This window comes from Embiotoca jacksoni, unplaced genomic scaffold (genome assembly GCF_022577435.1).
Source record: "Embiotoca jacksoni isolate LCO1_2020_lvr unplaced genomic scaffold, fEmbJac1.0.p SCAF_30, whole genome shotgun sequence".
NCBI lineage: Eukaryota > Metazoa > Chordata > Actinopteri > Embiotocidae > Embiotoca > Embiotoca jacksoni.
Window position 1 is genome coordinate 1389754 of NW_027185382.1, and position 26728 is coordinate 1416481.

General features: G+C 41.6%; 1 protein-coding gene across 2 annotated transcripts in view; it reads left to right on the top strand.

The window, feature by feature from the left end:
- Positions 1–26728, top strand: part of spega (striated muscle enriched protein kinase a) — a 41301-nt gene that overhangs the window by 3028 nt on the left and 11545 nt on the right. The window contains exons 3-24 of one of the 2 annotated variants that reach the window (XM_069164311.1): positions 12578–12676; positions 14884–15034; positions 16195–17037; positions 17240–17667; positions 17976–18101; positions 18249–18431; positions 20695–20858; positions 21008–21096; positions 21270–21445; positions 21559–21745; positions 21993–22066; positions 22175–22333; positions 22443–22632; positions 22883–23112; positions 23244–23363; positions 23456–23560; positions 23719–23925; positions 24032–24155; positions 24896–25068; positions 25380–25492; positions 25569–25737; positions 26078–26177. In XM_069164311.1, the coding sequence (XP_069020412.1) occupies positions 12578–12676; positions 14884–15034; positions 16195–17037; positions 17240–17667; positions 17976–18101; positions 18249–18431; positions 20695–20858; positions 21008–21096; positions 21270–21445; positions 21559–21745; positions 21993–22066; positions 22175–22333; positions 22443–22632; positions 22883–23112; positions 23244–23363; positions 23456–23560; positions 23719–23925; positions 24032–24155; positions 24896–25068; positions 25380–25492; positions 25569–25737; positions 26078–26177 (4210 nt within the window). The remainder of the gene's footprint in view (positions 1–12577; positions 12677–14883; positions 15035–16194; positions 17038–17239; positions 17668–17975; positions 18102–18248; positions 18432–20694; positions 20859–21007; positions 21097–21269; positions 21446–21558; positions 21746–21992; positions 22067–22174; positions 22334–22442; positions 22633–22882; positions 23113–23243; positions 23364–23455; positions 23561–23718; positions 23926–24031; positions 24156–24895; positions 25069–25379; positions 25493–25568; positions 25738–26077; positions 26178–26728) is intronic. The other variant, XM_069164312.1, reaches the window with a different exon arrangement.

Consider the following 26728-nt stretch of genomic DNA (forward strand, 5'->3'; position numbering starts at 1 on the left):
AGCTTCTGTGACTTTTTTAGCTCAACTCTCCTCCATGTCCCAGTAACTAACTCTAAGATAGACATATACCAGATATAGCTCTATTTTTCATGTCATCAGTTAGAGTGGAAGCAGTGCAGTTGCATTGTCACACTTTTATTAGGGCCCGAGCACTGAAGGTGCGAAAGCCCTATTGTTATTCGTAAAAATATTATTCTTTTTATTTTGAAAGTTTGAATGCATTTTTGTAGGCTTTATAATATTCAAAAACTCATGAAAGTTGGTACAAAAATCTCCCGGCAAAAAATTTTGTATTTCAGTGGAGTCGCGAGTAGGTGTGGCCAAATGGCTCGCTAGCGCCCCCTACACAGATGCCCCGGCGGCTACATTTACGTACATGCATGAAAATCGGTGGACATGTGTATCACACCGAGACGTACAAAAAAGTTACATTGCACCATTACGTCAACTCAACAGGAAGTCCGCCATTTTCAATTTAGTCGCAATTTTTGGCGATTCGCAAACAGTGGTGTTAGAGCAGTTGCCTCACAGTGAGAAGTAACTTGAGGCATGCATGTCAGTTCAGAAAGTCATAAAAAAGTCATCCAAAATATCCAAAGTATGTCGTCCAAAATATTCAAAGACTCATCCTCCAGCGCCGAAGATAGTCCAGCGGTCTAGGACACCGACGCTGGGCTGGAAACGACCTCATGAAGACACGGGTTCCAGCCCCGCTCATGTATCACACGGTTCATGGTTTACGGAGGGCGAGTCCCCTCAATAAGCCACGTGGTTCACGGAGAGCGAATCCCTGTAAGGGTAAGCCACACAGGTTCGGGTTTGTATGTGCAGTCATACTAATTAATACCAAACAACAATGTTGTTGTCAACAACAATCCAAAATTCAAACAAAAAAAAGGGTATAGAGTATAGCCAGGGCGATGTGGCTAAGTTCGATGTTTCGGCGTGACACGGGAAGTTGATGTTTAAGGTCAAACGATGCTCTAAACCTCATGAAACGTGTGTCAGGCACCGACTTTCATGAGTTTGTGAAGATGTTTAAGCTGCCAAAAAATAATGTTTTTTTTTTTTTTTTTTAAAGAAGAATAAGGAACGAGATCGAGAAAAAAATGAAAATTGTAAGCGGGAATATGCCGACCCTCGCGTGCTGCACGTGCAGCGTGCGAGGGCCCGCATATCACTGCTTGCAGTTTTAATTAGTTTTCTACTTTGTTCATGACCTAATAATTATTTAACAGGTTAATTTTTGTGCGGGCTTGTCAGTGGGCTAAAACCACAGCACTGAACTCCATTTTCCAAGGACATTGACATCACATTTGGTGATATAAATACTCACAATCAGTTTGCGTCATGCATACGAGTCCCCTTGTGTAAAATAGAGATATGGTGTGTAGTGAGATCATTGTGTTGCTGTGGACATGTGATCATGGTCTCATAGCCTTGTGGAGAAAGTTGACAGTTGAGCTGACATGTCACCAGCTCTCACACTATGAGCTGGCAGGCATGGTCCAGCTGGCAAATCACTCAGCACCTCCATGTCTCTCTCGCTCTCCTGTTTTTGTTCCTTGTTACCTTGTTCTTGTATATTTTTGTCATCTATCTCCCACCGTGCTTGATCAACTGAGCTTGATTGAAGATTATGATTTATCCAGCAATGCTGCACGACGTGAATGCATTTTTGGACAATTTTTCCATTTAGTTTTTGTCACTATTTTGATTAAATCTGTTTTAATCCCTTTTTGGTTTGTCACTTAGTTACTTTCTTTCCCTCTATGTCAGTAGTAATGTTACTTGACTGACTGTTGTGAGACTGGATTTACTTGAGACCTGCCAACAACTTGACCGAAAAGCAAAAACATCAACATTTTGCTCTGGTAAAATCCTGTAACAATACAAAATAAATATGACAGCGGCAGGCAAGTCTTGCTGTGAGATTTAAATATTTAATCCCTAGACATATGCATTGAAAGAACCTCATATCACGTGTATAAAGGAGTTTTTATAAAAGCTCTAAAACGAAAATAGTCTAATGTTATTTTAATTGTTGGCATTTGGACACACAATTGCAGACTTGCACTAAAATAATCACTGTCTCTTTGTTTCTTCCCATTTACAGGAAGAGAAAAACAGTTCAAAGGCAGTAAATTAACAGTTTTTACTGTTGTGTCCTCATTTTTTCAATTTTCTAGCTTCAGGCTTCTTTCTTATCTTGCTGACCTCTGCCTCCCTCTGATATCTTCCCTCTTCTTTCTCTCCTTGTGGTTATTTATGGTCTGGTATGTGCCGTGCCAGCCACAGGGCTTGTGCTCTAGTGATGTGTGGATGCCGCCGGCACCCTTCTCCAATTGCACCGGCAGACATCACAGATAATTATAGCATCACCACGGTCAAGACACGGCACTGTCACACTCAATCACGGTCAGCGTGATGAAAAAGAGAAAAGGAGGGTGTGCCGAGGGTGGGCACTGTGAATGTGTGTTTGTCTGTTGGTGTGTACTGGCCCATGTGTGTGTGTGTGGTTAGTTTAAATGCCCGCTCTGCCTGCTTTTGAGCATAGTTCATTGACAGTTCGGTCTGTCACTTTAAGATTTCACCCTGAGAAATCAGACCAACCAGAAACCTAAGGAGTGCTGTGTCACAAGTCTAGACGACTTTATTGACGTCACCCTATGGTGTATTAACATGCTGTCGGGTATCTAAAGGCCGAACACGCAGTTTGATGGACGCTCAAAGAAATGGCAAATGGGTATTTTAAGCTACCTTTACAATAGAACATTGTGACGCAGCATCATGCCAGACATGACGTCCAGTTACTCATAAGATAACATTTGAAAAGGTCTTGGTCGCACCTTGAAAGCAGTGGTTCCTAATATGAGGTCCAACATTTCGGTTGGAACACGATACTGCCTGATGACAAGGAATTGTTTTGTTGACAAAATTGTCAAAGGCTCTGAGGGTCGAAGGGTCTGTGCTTGTATTTGCTTTATTTTGTTCAGCTGAAATTTAATTTAGCTTTAGATCAGGTGATTTTAAAAAGATGTGTGCATTCCTCTGACATTGCTGTAAGGGATTGTTGTGGTTTAGACATCGATCCATTTTGTGAACAGCCCGATCAAGTAGATATAGCTCTCTGTGACACAGTGAAGTGTCCAAATTGCACCAGTCTGTAGTATAAAGTACTTAAAGTTGCATCTGCACAGTCAATTTGTATTAAACGTCCATAAAGTTGGAAGATGGTTAAAAGAAACATCTTGAAAGTAAATAGTGACAGGTTGGCAGAGGGTCCTTCTATACAGGACCAACAGCTCTAATAAAATTAGACTGTGGTCAGCATCTGATATTTTAATTCATGAGACGGCTTTAGTAAATTCCCAACATTATATACAATCACATATTTAGATTGCAATGAATTCCACAGAGCATCAATGTAAATACTTGTTTTGATCTATTTATTGAGTCAGTCACAGTTCGGTTTGATTTTTATTCTTAACTGATAGAAGGCTACAGTGTTGTGTTCACCTCCAGCTTCAAGGTCTGTGAGCACATAGGTGTCTGAAATAGATCTACCTCCCTTCAACTACAGTCTCTGTAACTGCCACATTGTCCCGTCATGTATGTGGAGTTGTAGAATGTTGTATTACAACATATCTGCTGTGTACTAGAGTTTTAAAACTGTAGTCCTTGCAGAGTGGCCCACAGAGGACAGCAAAGGTCGTTTGGTTTCTGTGCTGCAGTGTGTTTAATCTCCTGCTATAACGGGGGGGAGGGAGGGCAGGCTCTATGAAAGGGGGTACAGAGGGAAAGTACAGTACAACATGAGGGCTTGTACTATGCTGGACTGGAAATAGACCACTGAAGTTGGCAGTCAAAGTTAGGACTTTGGAGGAGAGGGCAAGAAAGAGAGACATGGGCTGAAGATGATAAAGTCTGATCTGAAGGTAGCACATCATTGCTTGACCATTTCCCTGTTTTGTGCCGCAAAAGGAGCCATTTTGAAGACCTCATAATAAGAGGAGATGAAACTGGGAGATTTAGGCCTTTTGGAGTCATTTTAAGATCGTTACCTTGGTTTTAGTGATGGCCGGATGGAAAACATTTCAACTTTGAGGAGAAATAATTTTTTGGAAGAGGTAGCCATCTAGTTGAAAGGATCTTACAAAGGAAAACAAGAGCCATGCTGCGGAAGGAGCTGCTCGATGCACGGAAAGCTTTGAGGAATGCTAGGGAAGGTGTGAGTGGACCGAAAAGCAAGAAACAGAGAGGTGAGTGGGAGCTGATATCAATACAAAATATGTACTATGAAAGCGTAAAATTATTTGTTGTGGATCCTTTAACAGGCTGAAGTAGGAGAAGGATCACATTATAGCAGGGAATTACAATACTCAACTAAGTGGAACAGCTGTAATGGAAATTAAAACACGGGAATACACCAGAGGCTGCTATTGTTACTGCTTAATTGGATTCAGTTGGTCTCTCTTGTATACGAATGCATAATGGTTTTTACGGCAGATTTGACTTTAAAGTACAACAGTCCTGTTTTGTATAGTGAAAATAGGAAAATAGTTGCCTATAAACATTGTTTTGTCCAAATTTCTCTGAAACTACTAGAAGAGAATGCTAGTGGATTTTACTTGAGAGCTAGCCAGGAACTAGCATGTGAAATTGTATGCCCCCCCCCAAAAAAAACCCTAGTCTTGTGCCTTTGAAGGTCAGAAAACCTCATTTAAAATTATTTACAGTTGTACAAATACATGTACTACCACTAGACTTGAAACCAGACAGAATCTGCACATTTTCTGATGCATCTAAAGGTTTATTTACATTGAAAGTAGTGTTTCCCAGGATTAAAACAGCCCTAAGAAGTGAAACAATTAGATATGGAGATGTGCATATTACCTGACATTTTTGTGGTACAAATTGTCACTGTTAAGGAAACAACTTTAATTTGAAGTTGCAATTTGAAGGGGCTGAAAAAATTCTATTCAAATGTTTAATATTTTTTATTTATTTCTATGTACAGTTGTGCTGTAGTCCAATTGTATCAGTCAATGTCGTTCATAGGCCGTGCACAGCCTGCCATTCCAGCTCTAACCATTTTTTATCGACCCTCTCATGAATTGCGACCGGTTTACATTGGCATACCGGAGCCACAATAATCTATAGCTGCTTGATGATTTCACATTCTCCAGACATTATGTTTAAGTAGATTAAGGATGCAGTACAATTAATTAGGTTCTCTATTGTCATGAGGCAGCTGAGGCAATATGTGAGTTTAAAGCCAGCGCTGTTTCCCGAGTGTTTGGTCTGGCAAATGGTGTGTTTGTGTTCCATCATCCTGGTACACAGTCATTCACAGGAACCCTCAGGGATTTGGTTCGGGATTAGGTGGTAGGATCGTGTTGCAGTGTGACTGTCAATATTGGCCACTGTCATTTGGGGTTTCCAAACTACCTCAACATGTAAACTAAATCAGCATACCAACGCTCTCATTGGCCTCTGAAGGCTTGTTTTCTTTCGAGTATATAAAGAAGGAGGAAGTTAGTTTTTGTTTTGCTTTCTGTCTCGAAGTTTTAATGGAAGCAGCGTCCTTGTAAACCACCAAGTGATTTGTTGAATTGTGTGAAAAGTTAGCGCTCTCCAACTTGGTTTTGATAAGGTTTTCGCTGCCTTGAAAACTGGGACACCATTTTTGTATTCATTCTTTTAAGATTATTAAAGTTTGCCATTTTCACCTAATAAATTTGGTTAAAAAAAAGCAGACATCCTTGTGATGGAACATGTGGTTTTGTTTGACCAGAGAAACAGTATGAAACCGCGCGAAAAACCGAATGATCACAGTGTGATGTAACAGCAGCAGAATCTGCTTTCTGTTGCAGAGAGAGTATATGCCAGACTTGCTGCTGATAAAGCTGTATGCCTGGAAGGCATCCATCAATGCAGCTCCACAGAAAGCAGCCTCTGTCACAAAATCAATGGGATTCCGTGAAGTACGCTTACTCTCTCGTTGTTTTAAGCTAATTAAACTATAGCATGCTCCAAATTGCACGTGTTCAAAGTCTTTTTAATGCTCATTCGGTTGTTTGCATTGGTATGTCTGAATTATGTTGGCGGTCATACATGAGAACGGGTTATGCCTAAGTCTGCGTATGAAGGTTTCAGCCGTCCATTGGACAGTGTTGCTGCCTGAACTAAACCCGATTCAGAGGAAGATAAATGACATGCACCAATGAAATCTAATTATCTTTTCTTAATGGCTGACATTCTGTGATATCCCAGCCAGAGACTGGTTGAAGCTGACTCTTTGTGGCTTTTAGTGAGTATAAAAAAAACCTCATGAGAGATGCTTCCAAGAATCATGAAATGGACGCTTCGCCGCCGTATCTAGCTTCCACTGGATGTCGGTCATGGAATCTTGTGTTATGATGGGCTTATTGATCCGGGGGCGTTTGAACTGTTACTTGGGGGTGTATCCCATATCACGCATAAAGCATTGGTATTGATTGCTTCATTTTCTCCTGGACCGAATGCATCTCACTGGTGATGGATGGAGGAGGAGTGCGAGGCGGGCGAGGGTGAATAGAGGGAGGTTTGTGAAAATAACAGTTGGAAACTGTAATCCGCTGCTTCTAGGTTTGTGTGTAGTGATAAGAAAGACTATTTACAAATCTATTCAGGGATGTTTTGAGGAAAAGAACACGTTATGTAGCTGGGTGAAAATCATCACTTAAATGGAAAAAGAGGAAGAAGCTAATGACGAGAATCAAAATCCACTGATCAACTCCTGATTCGTGGCAGGAGTAAATCTCCCGTATCGATTCTGTGTTTACAAGGCCATAAACAGTAACATGTCTCGCTTAACATCGCTAAAAAGCAAGTTGTTCAGCAAAGCAAGTCAGCAGTTGAGGATGGAAGAGCTACGTTGATAAGTGGATTTGGACCCTGGTTGGAGAGCAAGATCTGGGTGTGCCTGTAATTATTTTTAGAGTCAGGTGATGGAAGAGGTGTGGGGCGCACAGAAGTTTCTGAAGGAATAATTAATATGTGTCAAAGTGTGTATTAGAGACAGTGGGATGGTTTGAAGGAGGAGGCAGTTAGGTGGTGGGAGGCAGTTACACATTCTTGCCACGTTTTCTCAACAAATCAAGACATCGTGGAGGAGAGTGTTTTATAATATTCTCTTTGATTTGCACAGGCCATTATGCAGAAACAGATATCAATATTATATTAATAATGTTTTAGTGAGATGAAAATGAGACAGTAGTGGAAGAAGGACCAAAGTTTTCACTTCAAATATGTCCGATTTATTGATGATGTAAATGACAACAATTTAAGACTAAGAATTTATTTGTGTATTATCAATGGATTAAATAACTACTTGTAATGTGAAAGGCATCAATCCCCATGGCAAATTAACAATCGGACTCTGCTGTTCTCCTTATTTCTGATCAGCCCACAACTGTTGTGACTCATCTTATTGCTTAAGACTGATTGTACACTAATTTCCTCGCTGTCATGGCAGACAATGGTAATGTTGTTTCACGACTGCTAAATGTTGTAAATATGTCACCGTTTGCCGTTCTTGTCCTTTAAACTTTACAAGGTGGCAGTATGTTCTGGTTGCATTTACAGGAGGTTCTGCTCCTCCCAACAGGAAAAAAAAATCAATTAGTGTTTAACTGATGTCAGTAATACTTTTCAAGACTCCTAGTTTTGTTTTTATTGCTTGAAATGATTAGTCAGTTGCTTAAATGACAGCTATGATAACTATTGATTATGATTTAATTGGCTAAGACATTTACCAAGCAAAAATAGCAAATTGCTTGTTTCATCTTCACAAATAAGAGGATTTTCAGTTTTTCATAATAAATGAATTCTGGTCATGCATAAAATGTATGGTACTGTAATCTTGTAGGGGAATGTGTTTGTTCCTCGAGTCCAAATAGCCCTCAGCTACTTCAGGCCATGACCCTACTGGTTAAAGCTAACAGACATGGAATATATATAAATATTGAATGGCTTATGGGTTTTGCTGAGGGCTGCTACCTTCCTTAGAGAGGACAACAAAGAAAACAGGAGAATAGATTCAGAGATGGAGGGTTGCGATGGGGTAAAGGTTTGTTTTTGTTTGTATTCAGGGTTGCATATATTCATAATTATAAGGAAGTATATATTTTACTCACCCTTGTTTCCCTTTTTTTTTTATGTCTTGCTATTTCTTCTTCAAGCTTTCCCTTTCTCGCCTGTTTTGCCTCCTCCCCCTGAATCTTCTCGCCACCATCCTTGTCTCTTGCTGCCCCCCCCCCGCACCTCCCGCTCTTTATCTCTTTGTCCATTTTCCTCTTTCGCTTTTATCTCTGACTGATTCTTTGCCTGAGTCTTGCTCTTTGTCGCTCTCATCTTTCACTCCTGCTGCTCAGAAAAGAAAAGTCAACGTGCTCTGCTGAAGCCAGTTGTTCTCTTTTTCATTTTATCCACCTCCTCCTTTTCTTATTCTCCACTCTCATCACTGCAATCAGGACCAACACACCCCTTATGCTCAGACTTCCAACCCCCACCTCCCCTTGTTCTGAGTGTGCTCTCGATTGAAGCAGAACGGGCAGAGGGGGGGAGTTAGATAAACCAGCTGAGAACTGCCCCTCTAAAGGCTGGCTCTACGTCAGAGAAGGACGCTGTCCACATCAGCGGATACTCACTCAGACACAAAGACACCTGGCTTCGGCTGATTTGCATCCTCTTTTTCTCTCGTGTGCTCTCTTTCTCCCCGTCCTTCTGGCAGACTGGAGAGTAAACACACCCACGCATAAAAGGCAGCTGAATCCCGTTTTGAATCTTGATTTTTGTTTTGGTTGTTGTTGTTGATGCCACACCCTGGGATTTTTTTGGGGTTGTGGGGCTGTTTTTGTGAGCTCATGCCACAGGTAATCTTGTACGCTTGACAGGAAGCACGACTTGAAGATGAAGAAAATCTGGTCCAAGAAGAGATTTCAGGTGAGTTTGCTTCTTAATGGAAAAAAGTGTGCTCAACGATGGTGTTACTGAGCTTATATCCTTGTTGTTTTTCATGAGGTTTTGATGTTTTCTTACATATTCGAATTACATGCCCCACCCTTTACCTGATAATGATGCAAATGTGTTGATTCTTCAACAGATAAAACCAGTAAAATAAACGAAAAGAATTAGGATTAGGACTTTTTTTGGAAGGGAATACATTGGTAAGAATTTAGCATTCAGTGCTGCTGGTAAAATGCTAGAGGAAGGAATTATGGATAAATCTGATGCCTGCTGCTTTCGGTCATTGTTGTCTGATATCTTGAAAAATTGAGAACAAATCAGGACTCCTCAACAAATAAAGTAAGCCCAGGAAAACTCTGGTTGCCAGGTAGAACAATTTATTTAACTGTACTGTAAGCAATGAAAAAAATGTCCGAAGACCCTTACCTTGAAACACTAAAAAGGCACAATCCACTCTCACATCATTAAGTCCAAATGCTGTACTCTCTCTATAACATTCTCTGTCATGAAATATGTATTTTGACAGTCACGACAGTTTTGTTCTATAATAAGTAATTCATATTACAGGTTTCAAAAAATTCGGGGCAGATGAAAAGTGTGTCAGTAGGCTACACTCCATGGAGACATGAGAATCAGGGCAGCCACTGACAAGGGCTATGAAGTGAGCGAAGCACAAGATAAAGCTGATGGCCGTTTTGCCTCTTTTGAATTCTGCATCAATATCAAACCCTTGAGATGTGTTCTTTTGCTTGCAGCTTCAGATTTGTCAGAATAATGCTGCTAGGATTTGGATTATACCCACAGAATTTTTTTTTAGCATTTGCCAAATCCAAATTTTGAAAAGATGCCATTTGTGGCTGGGTTTTGCTGATATGATTGCCTTGAGGGCAGAACAATGGAGATCACGACAATGATGGAAGCTTCTAGGGGGATGTGTCAAATGACAGTTACCAACAGGCAACAGTTAATCTAATTGCCTGACACAAAAACATCAACCAATGGGGAGTGGGGGAAGTACATGTGAGGGAAAATAAGTGTGAAATGAGTCATTTCACTTTGCACTTGCTGCTTTTGCTTTCCATCTACTGCAAAGCAGTGAGTCATTCTGAGGAGCTCTCCTTGGTGCTGATTGACAGACTGTCAAGAAAGCAGTTTTACCAACTGCTTTATCAGCATGGACACTTGCTCAGAGATAGCCTGGAGACTTTGTCAGCCATTTTTCTTTTTAGAAATGTCTCTTTATTACAGATATGGCTGGGCGTCTTATATTTTGAGGATACAATCACTTTACAGTCTGGATGAATGTTTTTAAGCCCACAAATTAGTTATTGACGTTTTTTGGTTGTTGTTTTTTTAAATACAAGTGAGACATTTTAAAGAATTGTCTAAATTTGTCTAAGTAATGTCAGAATAAATTGAAATACAATGAGGCATGTTCAAAGTGAATGATTATGCTGTAACTCAAACCTTTTACTGCTGAAAGTTAAAGATGTGACAACAACAGGACTTTAGGGTAAACTGAACTTTTGCAGTTTTCACTTCAGTGTTTTGTGTAAAACAGAATCCTTGGCTGCATTCGACCCTGAATAATGCATTGTACTCTTGTATCTTGTTTCAGAGAACTGGGCATTCCACGCGGACATTTGGCAGATTTACCCATGGTGTGTTGTCAGTATGAGCTTTACACCAGTTCTGTTCTATCTTGGTCTGTTGTCCTTTTTTCAATCTAAACTACTGTAGCATTATGTTTTCCCCAGTGCTTTTCCTCTCTTTGTGTTTGTGTTTTAGCCTCCATGTGCTTCACTTTGATTTATTTCAATAAGATCTCTTTTATATATGAAAATTACTGTTGTGGAACATTTATATTTAGTGTATTTGTATGTTTTACTGCTTGACTGCTTACAACAACAGTGGGTTTTGTTATTGTACATCCACCCCCACAAAGCAATATTTTTGTAATCACACTGCTGCATAAAATTCTTGAGTAAACATCGTTTGGCTTTGATGCTTTATGATATGATATTTGGCATTATTTGTGCAATCTGTGCCCTAAGCCAAATCCCACTTACACTACAATTTGAATTATACTCTGCGAAATATATTACCTCATAATCACTTTGCTGAGTTGATTTTCTTTCGCCTGATGTGCAAGATATTTAAATTAATTTGACACAGATGGGTGGATCTACATACCCACACCCGCGGAAGCACACACATGCTGCAAGCAATGTACGAACTTAATGGTGACTTTTCATGTTACATCGGCTTTCTTATCATTAGGCAGACCTTCTGGAATTATCTAATAAGGATGTGACTTGATGTGAGGCGCAATGAGGTGCAACCTATTTTGTGGTTGTCGTCGTCGTCCTTCACAGGCTCTGTAACCAGTAAACATATCTGTCAGCCACCCAGCAGTTTGGCTGGTGAATTTAGACTCTAATGGGTACGAAGAGGATTGGTCGTGTGGGTGAGAGAGATGCTGGTTTCCATAGTAACGGTGCTCTCCCGTCTGCCCTCTCTTGCTGCCACTATGGAAGCGAAGTTTTCCGCTCCTGCCGAAAGCAAAGCTATGGTAAACCTGCCTGTCTTGATTCATCTCCTGCCTTTTCTTTTTTTCTTCATCCATCCGTCACTGACTTCATATGTTCACCCTGCTGATGTAATGTGATCTCAGCCACAGTGACGTGGTTTCAGGCAGTTTATTTTGATCGTGTCTGTGGTTTCTGTTTCCCTCAGGTCTTCTCCCTTTATTGCATCCTCTTGTTTTTCATATTTAAGATCAGCTTCCTCGACAAATCAGTACTCCATGATCTTTTATTTGTCTACACCACTGTATTTTCTTTTCTTTCTGTGTTTTAATGTTCCCCATAAACACAAGACCCCAATTAAATGAATGTTTTCCTCTGCCTTCTTTTCGTGGGCAACGAATATGTAGTTGCGTATATTTCCTTTTTATAATTGGTATTTTCTTAAGTGATACTCAGTGTTCTCAGTTGTTTTGACCATTTTTGGTTAAAGTAGTTGTTAAAAACAAAAACTAAATCAATTTTCATACCTGCTATACTGATAACATTTGTGTCTTTAACATCCTCATGGCTCTGCTACTTTAGTAAGTCATTATTCAAACTCAGTTCATGTGTTTGAATTCTATGTGAAATAGATTTTAATTTTTTACTTATAGATATTTCAAAAGAAAGCCATAAGCTCGATAAATCCATCTCACTCTGCTGTTTCTGCTGTTTTGTTAGAGCAGTCAAACTGAGGGAAGAGCATCTATCCACCCACCTCCCCTCCATGTATCAGTCATGTATTTTCATAAGCCACAGCTGGCTCTATGTCACGCTCAAGTTTCAACCCATTTATTTCACTCTGGGGGCTCTCTGCGGCCCTTTTTAAGGACCCATCAAAATGTGGGCTCCGAAACAAATGTGAAATGTCATTTTTTTTCCTGGACTATTGGTGTTTTCAGCTTCCTCTTCTCGTCCTTCACCTCATTTTCTCTTTCCTGAAGTTCCACCTTCTTTGTCCATCTTGACTCATTGTGTTTACCTTTTATTTATTTCAGACTCTGAGACCACAGAGGATGAGACCACAGAACCTCAGATGGAAACCAAAGAGGGCCCCGGGAGGCACCAAGACAAGGCTGGCCGGAGAGGACCTTCAGGTATTTCATTTAAAATCATTCTGTACAGTTTCAGCACTTATTAGATTAGACAACTAAACGTGAGCTTTTTTTCCCCCCTTTAAATTAATAAATTTTTTATAGCTGCATGCAACACCACCCGCAAACGGATATTCAGCAGCTCTTTAAACCTTCCTTGCAAAGTAATATTCAGAATAATTTACTGCTCCACATATATCACTGCCAAAAACACACTTCTACAAAATTATGATTCAATGTGGATTGATAGATTTAATGGAGGTTGTTATCAGTTTGGCTGAAGATGTGAGTTGGATGAAATCGGATGTGGCAGAGTGCATTCATCCCTCATGTTGTGATGCAACAGTGTGACACACTGCCCTAGTTTCTAGCAGGGAACCTGTCTTAGGTCTGGATCTCACTGTGCGGCTCCACAGGGAATATACAGCCAGGAAACTGAGACTGTTTTTGCTGGATAAATAAGGCTCAAACTAGCTGCATCAGTTATTTACTGTATTTTACTCTTCTTGAAAAGATTAGGATATAAAAGTGGAGCATTACCTTTAAATGCAGCTGTGTCTATCAGCTGAGATAAAGAGTTAAAACAGCTAAATAGTTTATCTGCGATAAAACACAAGTGGGTAATTTTCTTTTTGTGCTGCTATTATGCTCATTAATTATATATTTTTTTAATCTTTTTGAGCCTCTTTATTGGTCAATAGAATTGTATATTGACGTCCTGTTTTATTGTAGAGTGTGAAGTTTTATTGGAGTTAAAGGCCAGTTTGATCAAGCCTAAAGACACAGGGCAAAGAAATGCTAAACCTCTCCATCTCCTAATGCAAAAGTCTAAAATGTGGTGGCATATTTAACCAATGATAACCTAATGAGCTTTTTCCTGGCAGTGTTACATCGATGAAAAGAATTGCTGACAGAGGATTTACTAATTTGCTTAAGTGGTGTTGGTGCATTGGAGTCACTGAACCTGCATGCTCTCACCACCATCCCTTCCTAACCAGGCAACAGGATGTCTGAATATAGATCAGAAGTATTGACACCCTTCTCCTCCACCGCAAAGAAATGTTATATTCTTCCCTCGCTCGTACACGGTGTTTGCACTTTTTCAGCTTTCGTGTTGGTGGGCTGATTACGCCCTCATCATATCCCTCCAGAGACGAGTAACAACAAAATAGAGAATATCAAATTGAGGGAGGGATGAGGTGATACATCATTTGTTTTCTTCATGGAACAGCCAGGTTGGCTCTGCTGCATCCAAACTAATGCCAAGAATACCTTGTTAAACAGAAACAGGACACGTGTTTTCCCCCAGATGATGCATTTCTCCAGCTGGACCTTGTTTAGATCCAATGGACATGGATGAGACAAGACTGGTTGTAAAAATTAGACGAGACACTGGTGTCAAAACACAGGACTAAAGCTTGATTTGCCTATTTCAAGTAAAAATGAAAGGCACTGCCCAACTGAATTTAAAAGCTCAATACATCAAGGCCTTGAAGTGTGTAATATTTAGTTCTTAGTTCTTGTTTTTTGGACTTTATGAGAAACTGATATAGTTTGGTTTCTGATGGTGACGCTGAGTCAGTATCATTTCATTCAATCAGTCAAGCAGTAAGAGTCTGACGTTTTATATCCTCGGCTCCATTGCTGTTTCAAGGTTTCCTTCATTAACGGAAGATGCTGACTGCTCTTTCTTTTCGCTGCCAAAGCATTTCTGTCTCCGTTGCTCATCACTAAAATGTCAGTCATTACCTGATTTGCGACGGAGGAGGATCTCTTTAAGTGGTGCACGCTCCAAACGTAGCCCTGACACTTTCTGTTTTTACTTCCTGTTCTCATGCAATCGATAGAGTATTTATCCATCCTGCACTTTTTCATTCTTAACAATGTTCCTGCACTTCTTTTTATGTCAGAATAATTTTCTACCATCTCAGGATTCTTCCCTTTTTTATTGCTGCATCTTTCAGTTCATTGCTTCAGTAAAAAAAAAAATATATTATTTTTTTAGTTTGGGTACAGCAAGGCATTATATACAGTAGTATATAGGCTGAAGGAAAAAAAAAAAATTTTTAAAAGGAGTGGAGCCTAAAAAACGATCTACTTTTGCAATTGCTGGCCCCTCGAAAAAATAAATAATATATTAATCATTCATGTTGGGAAATGTATAAAATATAACAAAAGTATAATGAAGCTGTCTGTCTCGTTCTCCACAGGTGAGGGAGGAAGGATGATGGACTATAACCCCGATGCCTCAGATCGGAGGGCCACCCTCCCTGGTGGTTATGACCCTGTGGTGGAGCGAGAGCTCCGAGCCCTGGGCTCTCGCCCACCAGGGCCCCATTTGGACCCCACAAACCCAGCCAGGCAAGCCCTCGGTGGGGTTCCTGCCGAGGGGGCCCCCACTGTCCGTCACCTTGGTGTGGAACCGCTCATCCGGGCATCTCACGCTAACCTGGCCCGGCCTGTTCAGGGGTCAGAGGAAAGTGTTTCAGTAGGCAGCGACTACTATGGGAGCATGTTCAGCCTCTACAGAGGGAGAACATTTTCTATGCCGTTATAGCACATCGCTTTTTATTTCCAGGATTCCACTAAAAAACAAAAAGACTGGCCACAAACCCCAAATTGCAAAGAAAACTGACACATATGGCAAGACATTATATCTTCTGTAGACCCAACTTGCAAAAATTGTGTTTCATTTGTTCCAGAAGTGATTGATTTTTTTACTCTCTCATTTCATAATTTAAGTTCTTCATCCAGCGTTGTTACTTCTATTGGTAGTTTATTTTGATGTCACACTTTCCTTTGGCTCTGTCTTTGCTGTGTGGTTTTATTTCTAACAATGATTACAAGTCAACAAAATATCACTGTTAATATTGTTATAGCCATTATAGAGCAGTGTTACAATCTTCTAATATATATTATTGAACACTTCTGAAAACTGTGATTACTCTTTTTACCCACTGCATGTTTTCTAGAGCAGCCCCTCACTTTTGGATTAACACCATATCTTTCTAGGTTTGCATTGGCATGCATGGGTTGCTGGCTTTGATCCAAGCTGATATTAGCATGAATGTTGTCACAGATTAATAATCATGTGATCCACAGATTCTTTTAGGCATGATGTTTTTGTACTTAAAGTTAAAACAGGGGCACTTTTTCTGGCATTTTGTAAGAGTTTTTGTGTTCTAAATCTGCAATTTTGTTGCTGCAACATGACTACAATTTGCTATTATTACTGTCTTAAAGTTTCTTACACTTAAACAGTAACATCTTACTTATGGGTAACATTATTTATATGTATTTTTTTGCTCTCTGCCATTTCATTTTACATTGTATGATGTGTTACTAATGACATGAGACACAAGGAGCACAGACGAAACACAAGGAACTCAGTGCTGAATACAAACACATAGCAAGACAAAATGGACACTCATCTGCATCTTTATCACTCTTCCGAAGCCTTCGCAGCTGCGCTAGAGCTCTAACTTCACAACTCCATTTCCCCTCAATCCTCACCCCTGTAGGATTCAAAGTGCTGATGAATCAACGGGGCTGTCCACCTGTGTCCCCCTGTCCTCTCCCCAGCCACCTCTCAGCACTCACAAAAACAGCATCAGTACCCCAAAACAAGAACTTGATAAAACCAAACCTTCGGATCCCCAAACTTCAAAGCCAGACCAGCCATCTCTTGCTAACAGTGTTGTCATGACACCCAAACTGGCTCGTGCAGGGCCCAGGATCTTTGACAAGGTCAGGGCTTTTGAGGAGCGAAGGACGAGTGTGGATCCGCCAGCAGGGGCAACTTCCTTTGACTCGGATGACAGTGGGAAGAAGACAGGAGGCCCGAGCAAAGAGGAGGGCCGAATCCTGCAGGGCGCAGCCCAGAAGAGAGCAGTATTCAAACAACGGGCGTCTTCATTAGAGGACAAGACAAGCTACTCCCAGAAGGTCCAGAGCTATCAGAGCAAATTTGCAGAAGAGCTCCAGAGGATCAAGAAGCTTGTGGGGAAACCAAGCTTGAAGAAGGCTTATTCCACTGAACAGCTGTCACAGAAAGAGAGATTGAACACAGGGAAACTAGAGCCCATTCCTCCCCAAGTGGTTCAAAAGTTGGAGGCAAGGGAGCGAGCCCTGGAGGAAAGAGAAGTTGGGGAGAGCGAAGGGGACAGCATGTTGCATGAGACCCGAGCCAGAGGTCTGGAGAATCAAAGTTACAACCATGCAAAGGAGAAGATGACACAGGGGAAACCAGTGGATAGCACATCACGAGGAAGCATGGGGAAAATCTCTGTTACCATGGAGACGGCACCAGTTCACCAGTTACCAGGACAACCATTGCCAACAGCCACAAGAACAAGCCTCATCAGGTTTGAAGAGGATTATATTTACTGATGATTTGTGTTTTTAAAAATGAAATGGATATGAACTTTATAAGTTTTCTTTCTAAGATTTGCAATTTCCTGACAAATTGGACACAAAATGGAAATTATTCAACACGACTTGAAATCTAAGACTTATTCCAAACTTGTTGTCAATATTACATAACAGTTTTCTTGTCTTTGCACACAGGGAAACTCTACAAAGCTCTCTGCCAGCTGACAAAGATGCACTTGGTGCCATATACCACAAATCTTCATCCTCCTCCAGAGTGCAAGGGATGGATTCAAAGAGAGACTCCAAGATGGACAACAAAGCAGACCCCAGATCACCCAGCCCAACAGAGAAGAGAGCATCCCGAGTAACTGTGAAGGAACCAGGGTCCCAGTATCCAAACAAGCCCCCCCGGCTCACCCCGTCATCCACTCCTCCTCTCCTAAAAAAGAGGAAGGCGGAGGCGGGGCGGTCGTCTCCGGCTCTGAAAGTGAACATCCCCACTATCCTGGTGGAGGATGAACCCATGGAGACGGAGAGTGTTGCAGATAGGAGCAACGAAGGAAGCAAGAGGGAGGGTAGAGTTCGCAAAAGCAAGAAAGGTCATCCCAGGTCTCCAGAGGAAGGTAGGCGGTATTTCATAACAACAATACTGATAAATACATTGATAGAAATCTAAATTAAGCAAAGAGAAGTAGCATCAGCAGCCTTTCTCTTGCAGATCAAGATGTCAAAATGATGGGAAAATAAAAAAGTAGAACATGTATGTATTGTTTGGTTTGCCATCAGACCCAGAGTTATTGATGGAACTCATTTCACATGAAGACCCAAAAAAGGAAACTAGCCCAATGACTTAATTTGAGGACTGACCTATTTGCTAAACCAGGTAAAAGCGCTCAGGCACGTCTACACAAACTTTCCCTGTTGTTTCCAGGGGCTTCTTCTGATGACGACCCAGCTGAGGGCCCAAGGTTTGAGAGGCCTCTTAAGGACACTACGGCACCCAGCGCCTCTCGGGTCACACTGAAATGCATCGTCACTGGCAGCCCACTCCCCACAGGTACAACTGAGAACCTACTGCATATTGATTTCATTGGGAAATACATACAGACGCAAGGAATTTTTTTGTCTTTTTAAAGAATGTCTTGCAATAATCAGTCTTTTTTTGGGGTGGTATGTATGACTGGGCTTTTCTCTGCCATCTCAGTGACATGGAGGAAGAATAATGTGGAGATACGGAGCGATGCCTTCCATGTGGTTGAAGCTGAGGGTGAGAAGCACAGTCTGGTGATAAAGGAGATGAGGCCGAACAACGCGGGGTCGTACTGCGTCACAGCTGTCAACACGGCGGGCGGAGCGTCCTGCAGTGCAATGCTCTACATCCAGTCAGGTGAGACCAGGCCTGAGATGGAAAGGTACCCCAACACGCAAAGGGCTTTCCAGTTAGATGTGATGTTACAGTGATACATTTACAATCTTGCAACACAAATTTGAATGAAGAAAAAAAGGCATATGAAGACGATGCCGTTCTTTAAAACGCATGAACATGTCGACTCGCACGCAAACTCACCGTAATCCAGTGCCAGTCCTCCTCCGCCTGACATTCTGTCTTAATGACTACAAAGGCGTGCTGGAGCTTAGCATCCCAACAGGGGCTCCTTGCAGCGATAGTTGCCATGACAACCCATTAATTCTTGAAGGCACTGAGCTCCCTACAGAGTGAATTCAAAACCCAGACCTGCCCCGTCACACAAAGGTCTCCTGAGTCTTAAAGGCAGCCATAGCATTCAGAATCAGGAGCAAACTAAATAAATACTCTTTTTGGGGAAGGTTTCTGTTATTAATGTGCCTGCAGTGGATTTGTGTTTAGATTTATGGTGTGTGTGAAATCCTTGTGCTGCTCCCAGAGTGTTGATCGAGCTCATGTAAATGCAATTTGCTCGTCCTCAGTTTTGTCAACAAATGCGAGCGCACACTCTGGTACTGTCTCACCAGCAGGACAGCGCCTCTGTTGCCATATTAGGCCAGTGAAGTCTAACTTGCTGGAGTATTTTTAGCCGCCCTCTTGTTCGCTCGGGTAATTGCTGGCTGCTTTATGTCCCTGTGCGAGATTACTGCTGCAATCATGGAGTTTTTCATCACCCCAGATTTCATGCTACAGGGTTTGGAGATGGAGTTGTCAAAATGTGGTGGGAGATTATGTGAGTCATTTTAGCTGGTTTAGCTGGGAACAGAGTCGATTTTTGGCTCGGTAAACCAAAAGTAGTGGGAGAGATTGATTCGTAGGCTTCAAAGGATGTCAAACCACAATACGGTGAAGGAGATTAGCATTGTTTTATTGTAATTTTCATAGAAAGTATCAAAAAGTCCTATGTGGAGTCTCTTTACGGTATGAAATTAAAAAAAAAAAAAAAAAAAAACTTTTAAAAAGACCTTTAAAATATTTACCCTTTCATCAACGACTGTGCGAAATTCAGAATGTCAGGAATGTTTGAGAGAATGGACATGACAAAGAGGGGAAGCAGAGGACAGAAGAGAAGATGAAACTACAGAGGAACTTTAGCTGGCTCAGAGTGCTCAGCTGTTGTGTAAGAGTTGGCAGGTTTACATAAATACTCAAGGGAGCTATCCCCCGGTGCACAGACGCTGCTCAGAGATGTGACTCTAGGTAGGTTATTTTGTTATTTTTCCTTTTTAATGTCAAAAGTCCAACAGAATATACACCTACGTAACTTAAAAATTTGGCACGAGTGGTGTTTTTCTGTAAAAAGGAAATCTCTTGAGTTGATGTTTTATTGCTATTAGTCAGTTCTTCCATGTGTAAGATCAAGAGTGTCTTTGACTTATTTCACTTTCTGCTTACACCGGATGACCCAATTTCCTTTCTTTTTTTTAACAGTCGAGTTAGTTTCATAAAAATGCTTTTCCTTGCTATCAGTCCACTCTGCTGCTGTTGTTGTCTTCTCAAAGGACGGCACGTCTTGTTTCTGTTCCACTGTCAATTTTCACAGTGTTTGCTGCTCTTCCCAGATGTGTGATTTTTGGGTTTGACAGAGGAAATAAATACCTGAGACAAAAACAAAGCGACAAATAGAGACAGAAAGAGAGGCAGGGTGGCAGCGCTTTATATTTCTCCATCCAACGGTGAATTAATTCAGACTTTAGTAGAAACTGCCAGGAGTCCAGACACAGTGTCTGCTCTGGAACTCGTGGGAATAAGTGAATGATTGGGTCAGGGATTAAGGGATTAATTCATTATCTGTTCAGTTACGGTCACTTCAGAGAGGTCTCGTCACTCTGTGTGTGTGTATGTGCGCATGTGCGCATGTGCGAAGGGGTGCACGTGGCCCACTCAACTCGGTAACTCACCGCTTTATGTTGCCAACAGCTCATCTTGGCAAAGATCTCCAGAAAAGCAAGCAAAGACTGTAAACATCAGAGCTCTGACAGATTGTTCTAATCGAAATGTTTAACGAGCTGCTCTGGTGCCATGTTACCATATTTCAAAAAGATTTGCTCTTGATGACTTAAATTAAGAAGTATGCAAATCAGAGTTGACTTTTTCTTGAACCCAAATAAGAGTGAATGAGATCCAGCAGTAATATCCTTGTAATATAAGATTATTGTCCGGTATAACTCTCCTGCTCTTCCAGAGCCAACCCACATGCGATGTGGGAAACGAGCTGTATCCCTGGAAGCCAGCACTCCAGTCCAGTCCGATGAGGAGTATCTGAGCCCTCAGGAGGAGGCCATGGAGGTCGGTAACTCACCTTTTGTGAGTAAAAGGGTCCACTTCAAAGAGCCCCCCTTGTTTCAGGTAAGAGTGTATCAGGAGCAAAATCTAAATTTGTTTTGGCCAATAATACAGATGCGTATGTGCCAAAAATTCTGTCCTCCATATCAACCCAAAATAACAAGAATCAAATATGATTGACAGAAACAAATCATGTTGTAATTCTTTAAAAGGTGGCGCCATATGACCAGGGGGTCACTGAAGGTCAAGATGTTGTTATGTTAGCAAAAGTCAGAGGGCTTCCCAAACCCATGGTCTATTGGTAAGACATCTTCTTTTAAAGCTTCATAGCAGACAAACGTCTTCTGAGACACCGAAAGCTTTTATCTCAACCAAGGTCACTAACAGTTTCCCTGTAAAACGCACACGCACACGCGTTCCTCTAATAACCACATGAGTATAAATGACTGTGACAACCACTTTATTTCGACCCAGGTTGAAGGACAAACTTACAGTGAAGACGACGGGGCGTTTCGTTGTGCGAGAGATAGAAGATGGCACCAGTGAAATGAGAATCAGCTCAGCTCAGAGGTCAGACGCGGGGCTTTACGTGTGTAAGATCATCAACGAACACGGAGCCGAACAGGCGGAGTGCAGAGTGGAGGTCCGAGGTGAGTAATGAAAACCTGATAAAAACTGTCAGGTCTAATCATTTTGTATCAGATATCTTGTAATATTTCCTGATTGCTGTTTTTCTGTGTTTTTTTTGGTGTTTTTTTTTCAGCAGCTGGAACACAAACAGCACTGAACATCATCAGGGAGGTAAAAGATGTGGCAGTGAGGGCTGGGGAGTCGGCCATGTTTGAGTGTCACATCTCCGGACCTCCAGACGTGGATGTGGACTGGCTGTCCAATGGGAAGCTGATCCAGCCAGCACTGCTCAACTGCAAGATGCACTTTGATGGAAAGAGGTGGGTTACATTTTTGTGGTCCGTTTTACTTTATTGTTAAACAGTGGAAAAAAGAGGTAACAAGTACCTGGAAAATGAGAAGTTTGAATTAGTTGAAGATGTATCAAGACTCAAAAAATGTGGCTGGAAAGAGTCTTGAATCTCCGAAATCTGTCATTTATCAGTTTCTCATACAATAACTAACAATATTTTTGTTTTGTTTTACATAGTTCCATTTAATTAAATGGTCTTTTCATTTATTGTATAGGTGCCGTCTCATGCTGAATTCCGTACATGAGGATGACAGTGGGAAATACACTTGCAAGCTGAGCACTGCAAAAGGTGAATCACAAACACTGTTTGAAGCAATACTCTCAAATGATTATTTCAAAAATTACACATTTAAAAAACCTCAGACTTTTTTTTTGACTGAAACATGTGCATTTACAGAGGAGTTGACCTCAAGTGCAAACCTGAGAGTCACTCCATCCAAGGAGCCTCTGTTCACTCGTAAACTGGACATCCTGGAGGTCATTGAAGGACGCACAGCATGCTTTGACTGCAAGGTGAGCGGATCACCTGCTCCTCGAGTCACATGGATGCATTTTGGTAAGGATCTCCAGGGTGTGTGTGTGATTTTCTACATAAATAAAATCTGTGGGCTCTTCACAAGAAATGCTTTTTCACCTTTTTTTCTTTTTTTTTTTCACATTTTCAGAGACACGAGTGGAGGAGAGTGATAATGTTCGTTTCCTTCAAGAGGGGGGCCGTCACTCACTTGTCATCACCCACGTTAGCAGCGACACAGAAGGCTTTTACACAGCAGTTGCTCAGAACATTCACGGAAAGTCTGAATGCACTGCTGAGCTCTACATGCAGGAACCCAGAGCTGCCATCTCTTCTCACATGTAAGGGAAGTGATTCATACGGAAAAAAAGTATTGATTTGCAATTATGTAACTGTAATGGCTTTGAAAGGGGAAGAATAAGATACAAAAAAAAAAAAAATCCAAGACACCATTTTAGTTTTCTAGGGTAAAGAGAAATTCTTCTGAAGGAGTGGATTCGTGTGATAAAATAGATCAAATGAAACAAACTCGTCAATCTTTCAGTTTGTGTTCATTGTTTTTTTAAGCCAATCTCTACTAACGTCCTCCAGGGCCAAGTTGGAAAAGATGCCATCCATCCCAGAGGAGCCTGAAGTGCTGGAAAATGAAGTGGAAAAAAGGACCATGCCGGACTTTGTCAAGCCTCTGGCTGATATGGAAGTGATTGAAGGGAAGGAGGTGGTATTGAAATGCAAGGTGGCGGGCCTGCCCTACCCAACCATCGCCTGGTACCACAACGGCAAGCGCATTGACAGCTGCGAAGAACGAAAAATGACCCAGCGTAAGCAGAGACTCTGATAAAAAAAAAAACAAAGCTCGGCCTGTGTGTGTGTGTGTGTGTGTGTGTGTGTGTGTGTGTTGGGGGGGAGGAAGACAGATAGCAAACAAGAACCTTGTGTGTCTGTTTTCCAGACAGGGATGTCCACAATCTGATCATTCGGAGCGCTTGTCACGCTCATGGGGGCGTCTACAAAGCCGTCAGCTCTAACAAAGTGGGCAAAGCAGCCTGCTATGCTCATCTATATGTTACAGGTAGGGATGCATACTCACTGTTTGATGCTGTAGTTGACAGAATAGAAGATTTGTCTAATATTATGTGTATGTATTTCTGTTTTTGGAAATAGACATTGTTCCTGACCCTCCTGATGGTCCTCCAGTGATCGAGGCTATTACAGGGAAAACCATAAGCCTCAGCTGGAAAAGACCAAAGAGACTGGACCCTTCATTTGGTAGGTTAATTAATGTAGGTTTCTCTGATACCAATTTTATTCCGCGCAGTACACCCACAACACACAAACAAACTGATTTTCTCTCTGCATGTTAAAAACCTCATTATGTTTTTGATTGTCAGCCAGATTAAGTAATTAAACATCATGCATGTTTGCAGATGTGGGGTCCTTGCTGTATGTGGTCCAGCAGCAGCCGCTGGGCTCTATCCAGTGGTCTGTTGTGGCGTCTAACCTGAGGGAAACAAACTACACTGTCACCTCTCTTTCCAAGGGAGTCCGCTACGCTTTCAGAGTCCTCACATCCACCGGGAAGACACAGAGTAAACCATCACCCTCCACGGATCTGGTCCAGCTGCTGGACAGAGGTATCAATAGTGCAAAAGGCTTATGCTGCCACTGGTCCAATGAGAACATAATACAAGTATACTTTGAGATATACATATAGTTTTTGTCTATTTCCGATCTTTGTAGGGCCATATTTGAGGAAAGCACCAGTAATTTTGGACAAACCAGACATTATGTATGTGGTTGAGAACCAACCTGCAAGCATCACCATCACACTGAACCATGTGCACGCAGCTGTCACCTGGAAAAGGTTTGTTTCTTTTTCTTTAATGACAAACTATAGATTTGCATGTAAAGGATATTGTGCAGAAGTTTTTGTTTTGCAAAAGAAAAATGCACAGTGATACAACAAAATAAGAAAATGCAAGGTTGCAACTAAACTGAACTGATGAGTTTTGTGTGTTTGATCAGATACTGAGACAATATTTGATATTTTAACAAGGAAGTTCAATTCAAACAAATCCCGACAAGGGAAGTCTCCCAGGAGCCAGAGCCCTGATGGTTTTCAGCCCATTTCTATTCTCATCAGGGACTGCTTCATAATTTGGGATGCAATATGTGAACATACTTACCCCAAGCTCTCTCCAGATAATGAGTTTGAGGACCAGGACTGAGAAGAGCTGCTGTGCAGGGGTTTACATTGCTTTGATTGAATTTAGCATATGCTATTCAATCATATGTTCTCTGTAGCTCTGCAGTTTCTTGGAAGGAAGTTTTGTTCTCTGTCTGCAAGGTGTTTGCCACGTAGTTGATACCTTTGTACTGAAAAATGAACTTTTACTTCTCAGTAAAAAAAATGCATGTATTCTTTTACAAGTGTGCATTGTTTATTGAAGCTGTATAGAATCAGTATTGTTGGTTATCTTTTTAACTAAATTAAAATGTCATTGAACAGGATCTTTTAGCAGAAATTATTATTGTATCAAAAGCTTCAGTCTTGATTGTTAGTCTGTTGCTCTAATGTCCGCATGTTGTCCGTGTCTTTCTCAGGAGGGGCGTGGTGTTGCTCAGCAGACCGGGAATGTTTGAGATGAGCATGCCAGACGATGATCAACACACTCTGAAGCTACAGCGGGTCAGGAGCACAGACATCGGTCAGTTGGTGGTCACGGCCAGCAACCAGTTTGGCAGCGACCTCTGCACGCTTCAGCTGGCCATGGCAGGTCAGTTCAAGCAGAGCACCACATGATAAATTTAGCATTTTAGTCAGAATTCAAAGAACTTACTACTTACTACTGGCAGCCGACAAGGAAAAGCTGCTTGATATCCAATAGCTTCAGTTATTTTTGAAGTAAAGGATCATAAATTATAAAATAACTTCTCTAAAGATGACTGTGGTGTTTTTTTAAAAATGAGAACTTGCTTTTTTCTGTGCCCTTAATTTTTGCTCTGTGTATCTTGTGCTCATATTTTATCTGTGGAAACTGCAAAAAGAGAGCAAGTAATTACTTCTTGACCTCTTATTCTTGTGCAGTGCCTCCTAAATTTGAAACCATCATGGAGGATGTGGATGTGCATATTGGGGAGACATGTCGTCTGGCTGTTGTGGTTGAAGGGAAGCCAGATCCAGATATTCTGTGGTATAAGGTACGACGTCCAAGGGTAGTAGCTGATACTTTTCCTGAACCATGCTGAATATTAATGGTGGACTTGTCTGTTGCAGGATGATTTGCTTCTCTCTGAGAGCAGCCACTTCACATTTGTGTATGATGATCCAGAATACTCTCTTGTTGTCCTCAACGCTCATCCTGAACACTCTGGTGTGTACACCTGCACTGCGAAGAACCTGGCCGGCTCCAACTCCTGCAAGGCTGAGCTCACAGTCCATAAAGGTCTGCAGTCCAAGAAAACAACATTACTGCATGCACAAACATACTTCATATGCAGACAGATTCAACCGAGTTAAAAAGATTTACCATTTACTCTAGAGTATATCCATTTGCTGTACAAAACATAACAGTATAAGCTAGTTGTTGTTGAAAATTGCGACTCTAAATCTGCACCATATGGGTGGGACCACAAGGTGTTTTTGAAACTACAATATGAAACCATCTGTCACTATGCTGGCACACATTTACAGCCAAACACACACACACACACACACACACACACACACACACACACACACACACACACACCAACTAAAGATCCCTATGTTGGTGCTCCCTCCAGAACGAAAAGAAGCAGCAGAGCCAATGGAGGACGAGGGGACCATTCTGAGGAAGATGAGGCGTTTGACAGATTACTATGATATCCACAAAGAGATTGGCAGGTGAGTGTGTATGTGTAGCAGCACACTCATGCTGTCTCGCATCCCTTCAGACATGGCAGGGACACTGACGTTAATAGCTGTTTGAGTGCTCAGGGTCAGGGGTGTGCGTGCGTGTGTGTGTGTGTGTGTGGTGGTGGTGGGGAGGGGGGTGGGGGGGCATTGCACCTGCTTAACAACAGCGGACAGAAACAAGAGATGAGTCACCAGTCTGAGTGGAGCGAATGCATTAGCCGACAGATGATTTCCTTTGGTCTGACATGATGGAGACCGGCCATTTACTGTGAACTGTAGAGGCAGGAAGACAAGCACCAAACAGAACAACAAGCACAGACAGGGAATTCAGATTTCTTCTCCCAAACATCACAGAAAAGAACCCAAAGAGAATGAAAATTAGTAATACAATGAAAAAGCCTTCTCGTTTGTCTCTTCATTCTCCTTGCAAAGAAGAATGTATTAAGAAATTAGAAGGAAAGGGCCAAACTCTCAGTAAGTATTTGGAGCGATACGGACGATGGTCAACAATAAACTTTGATGCTCACACAACAGTTGTA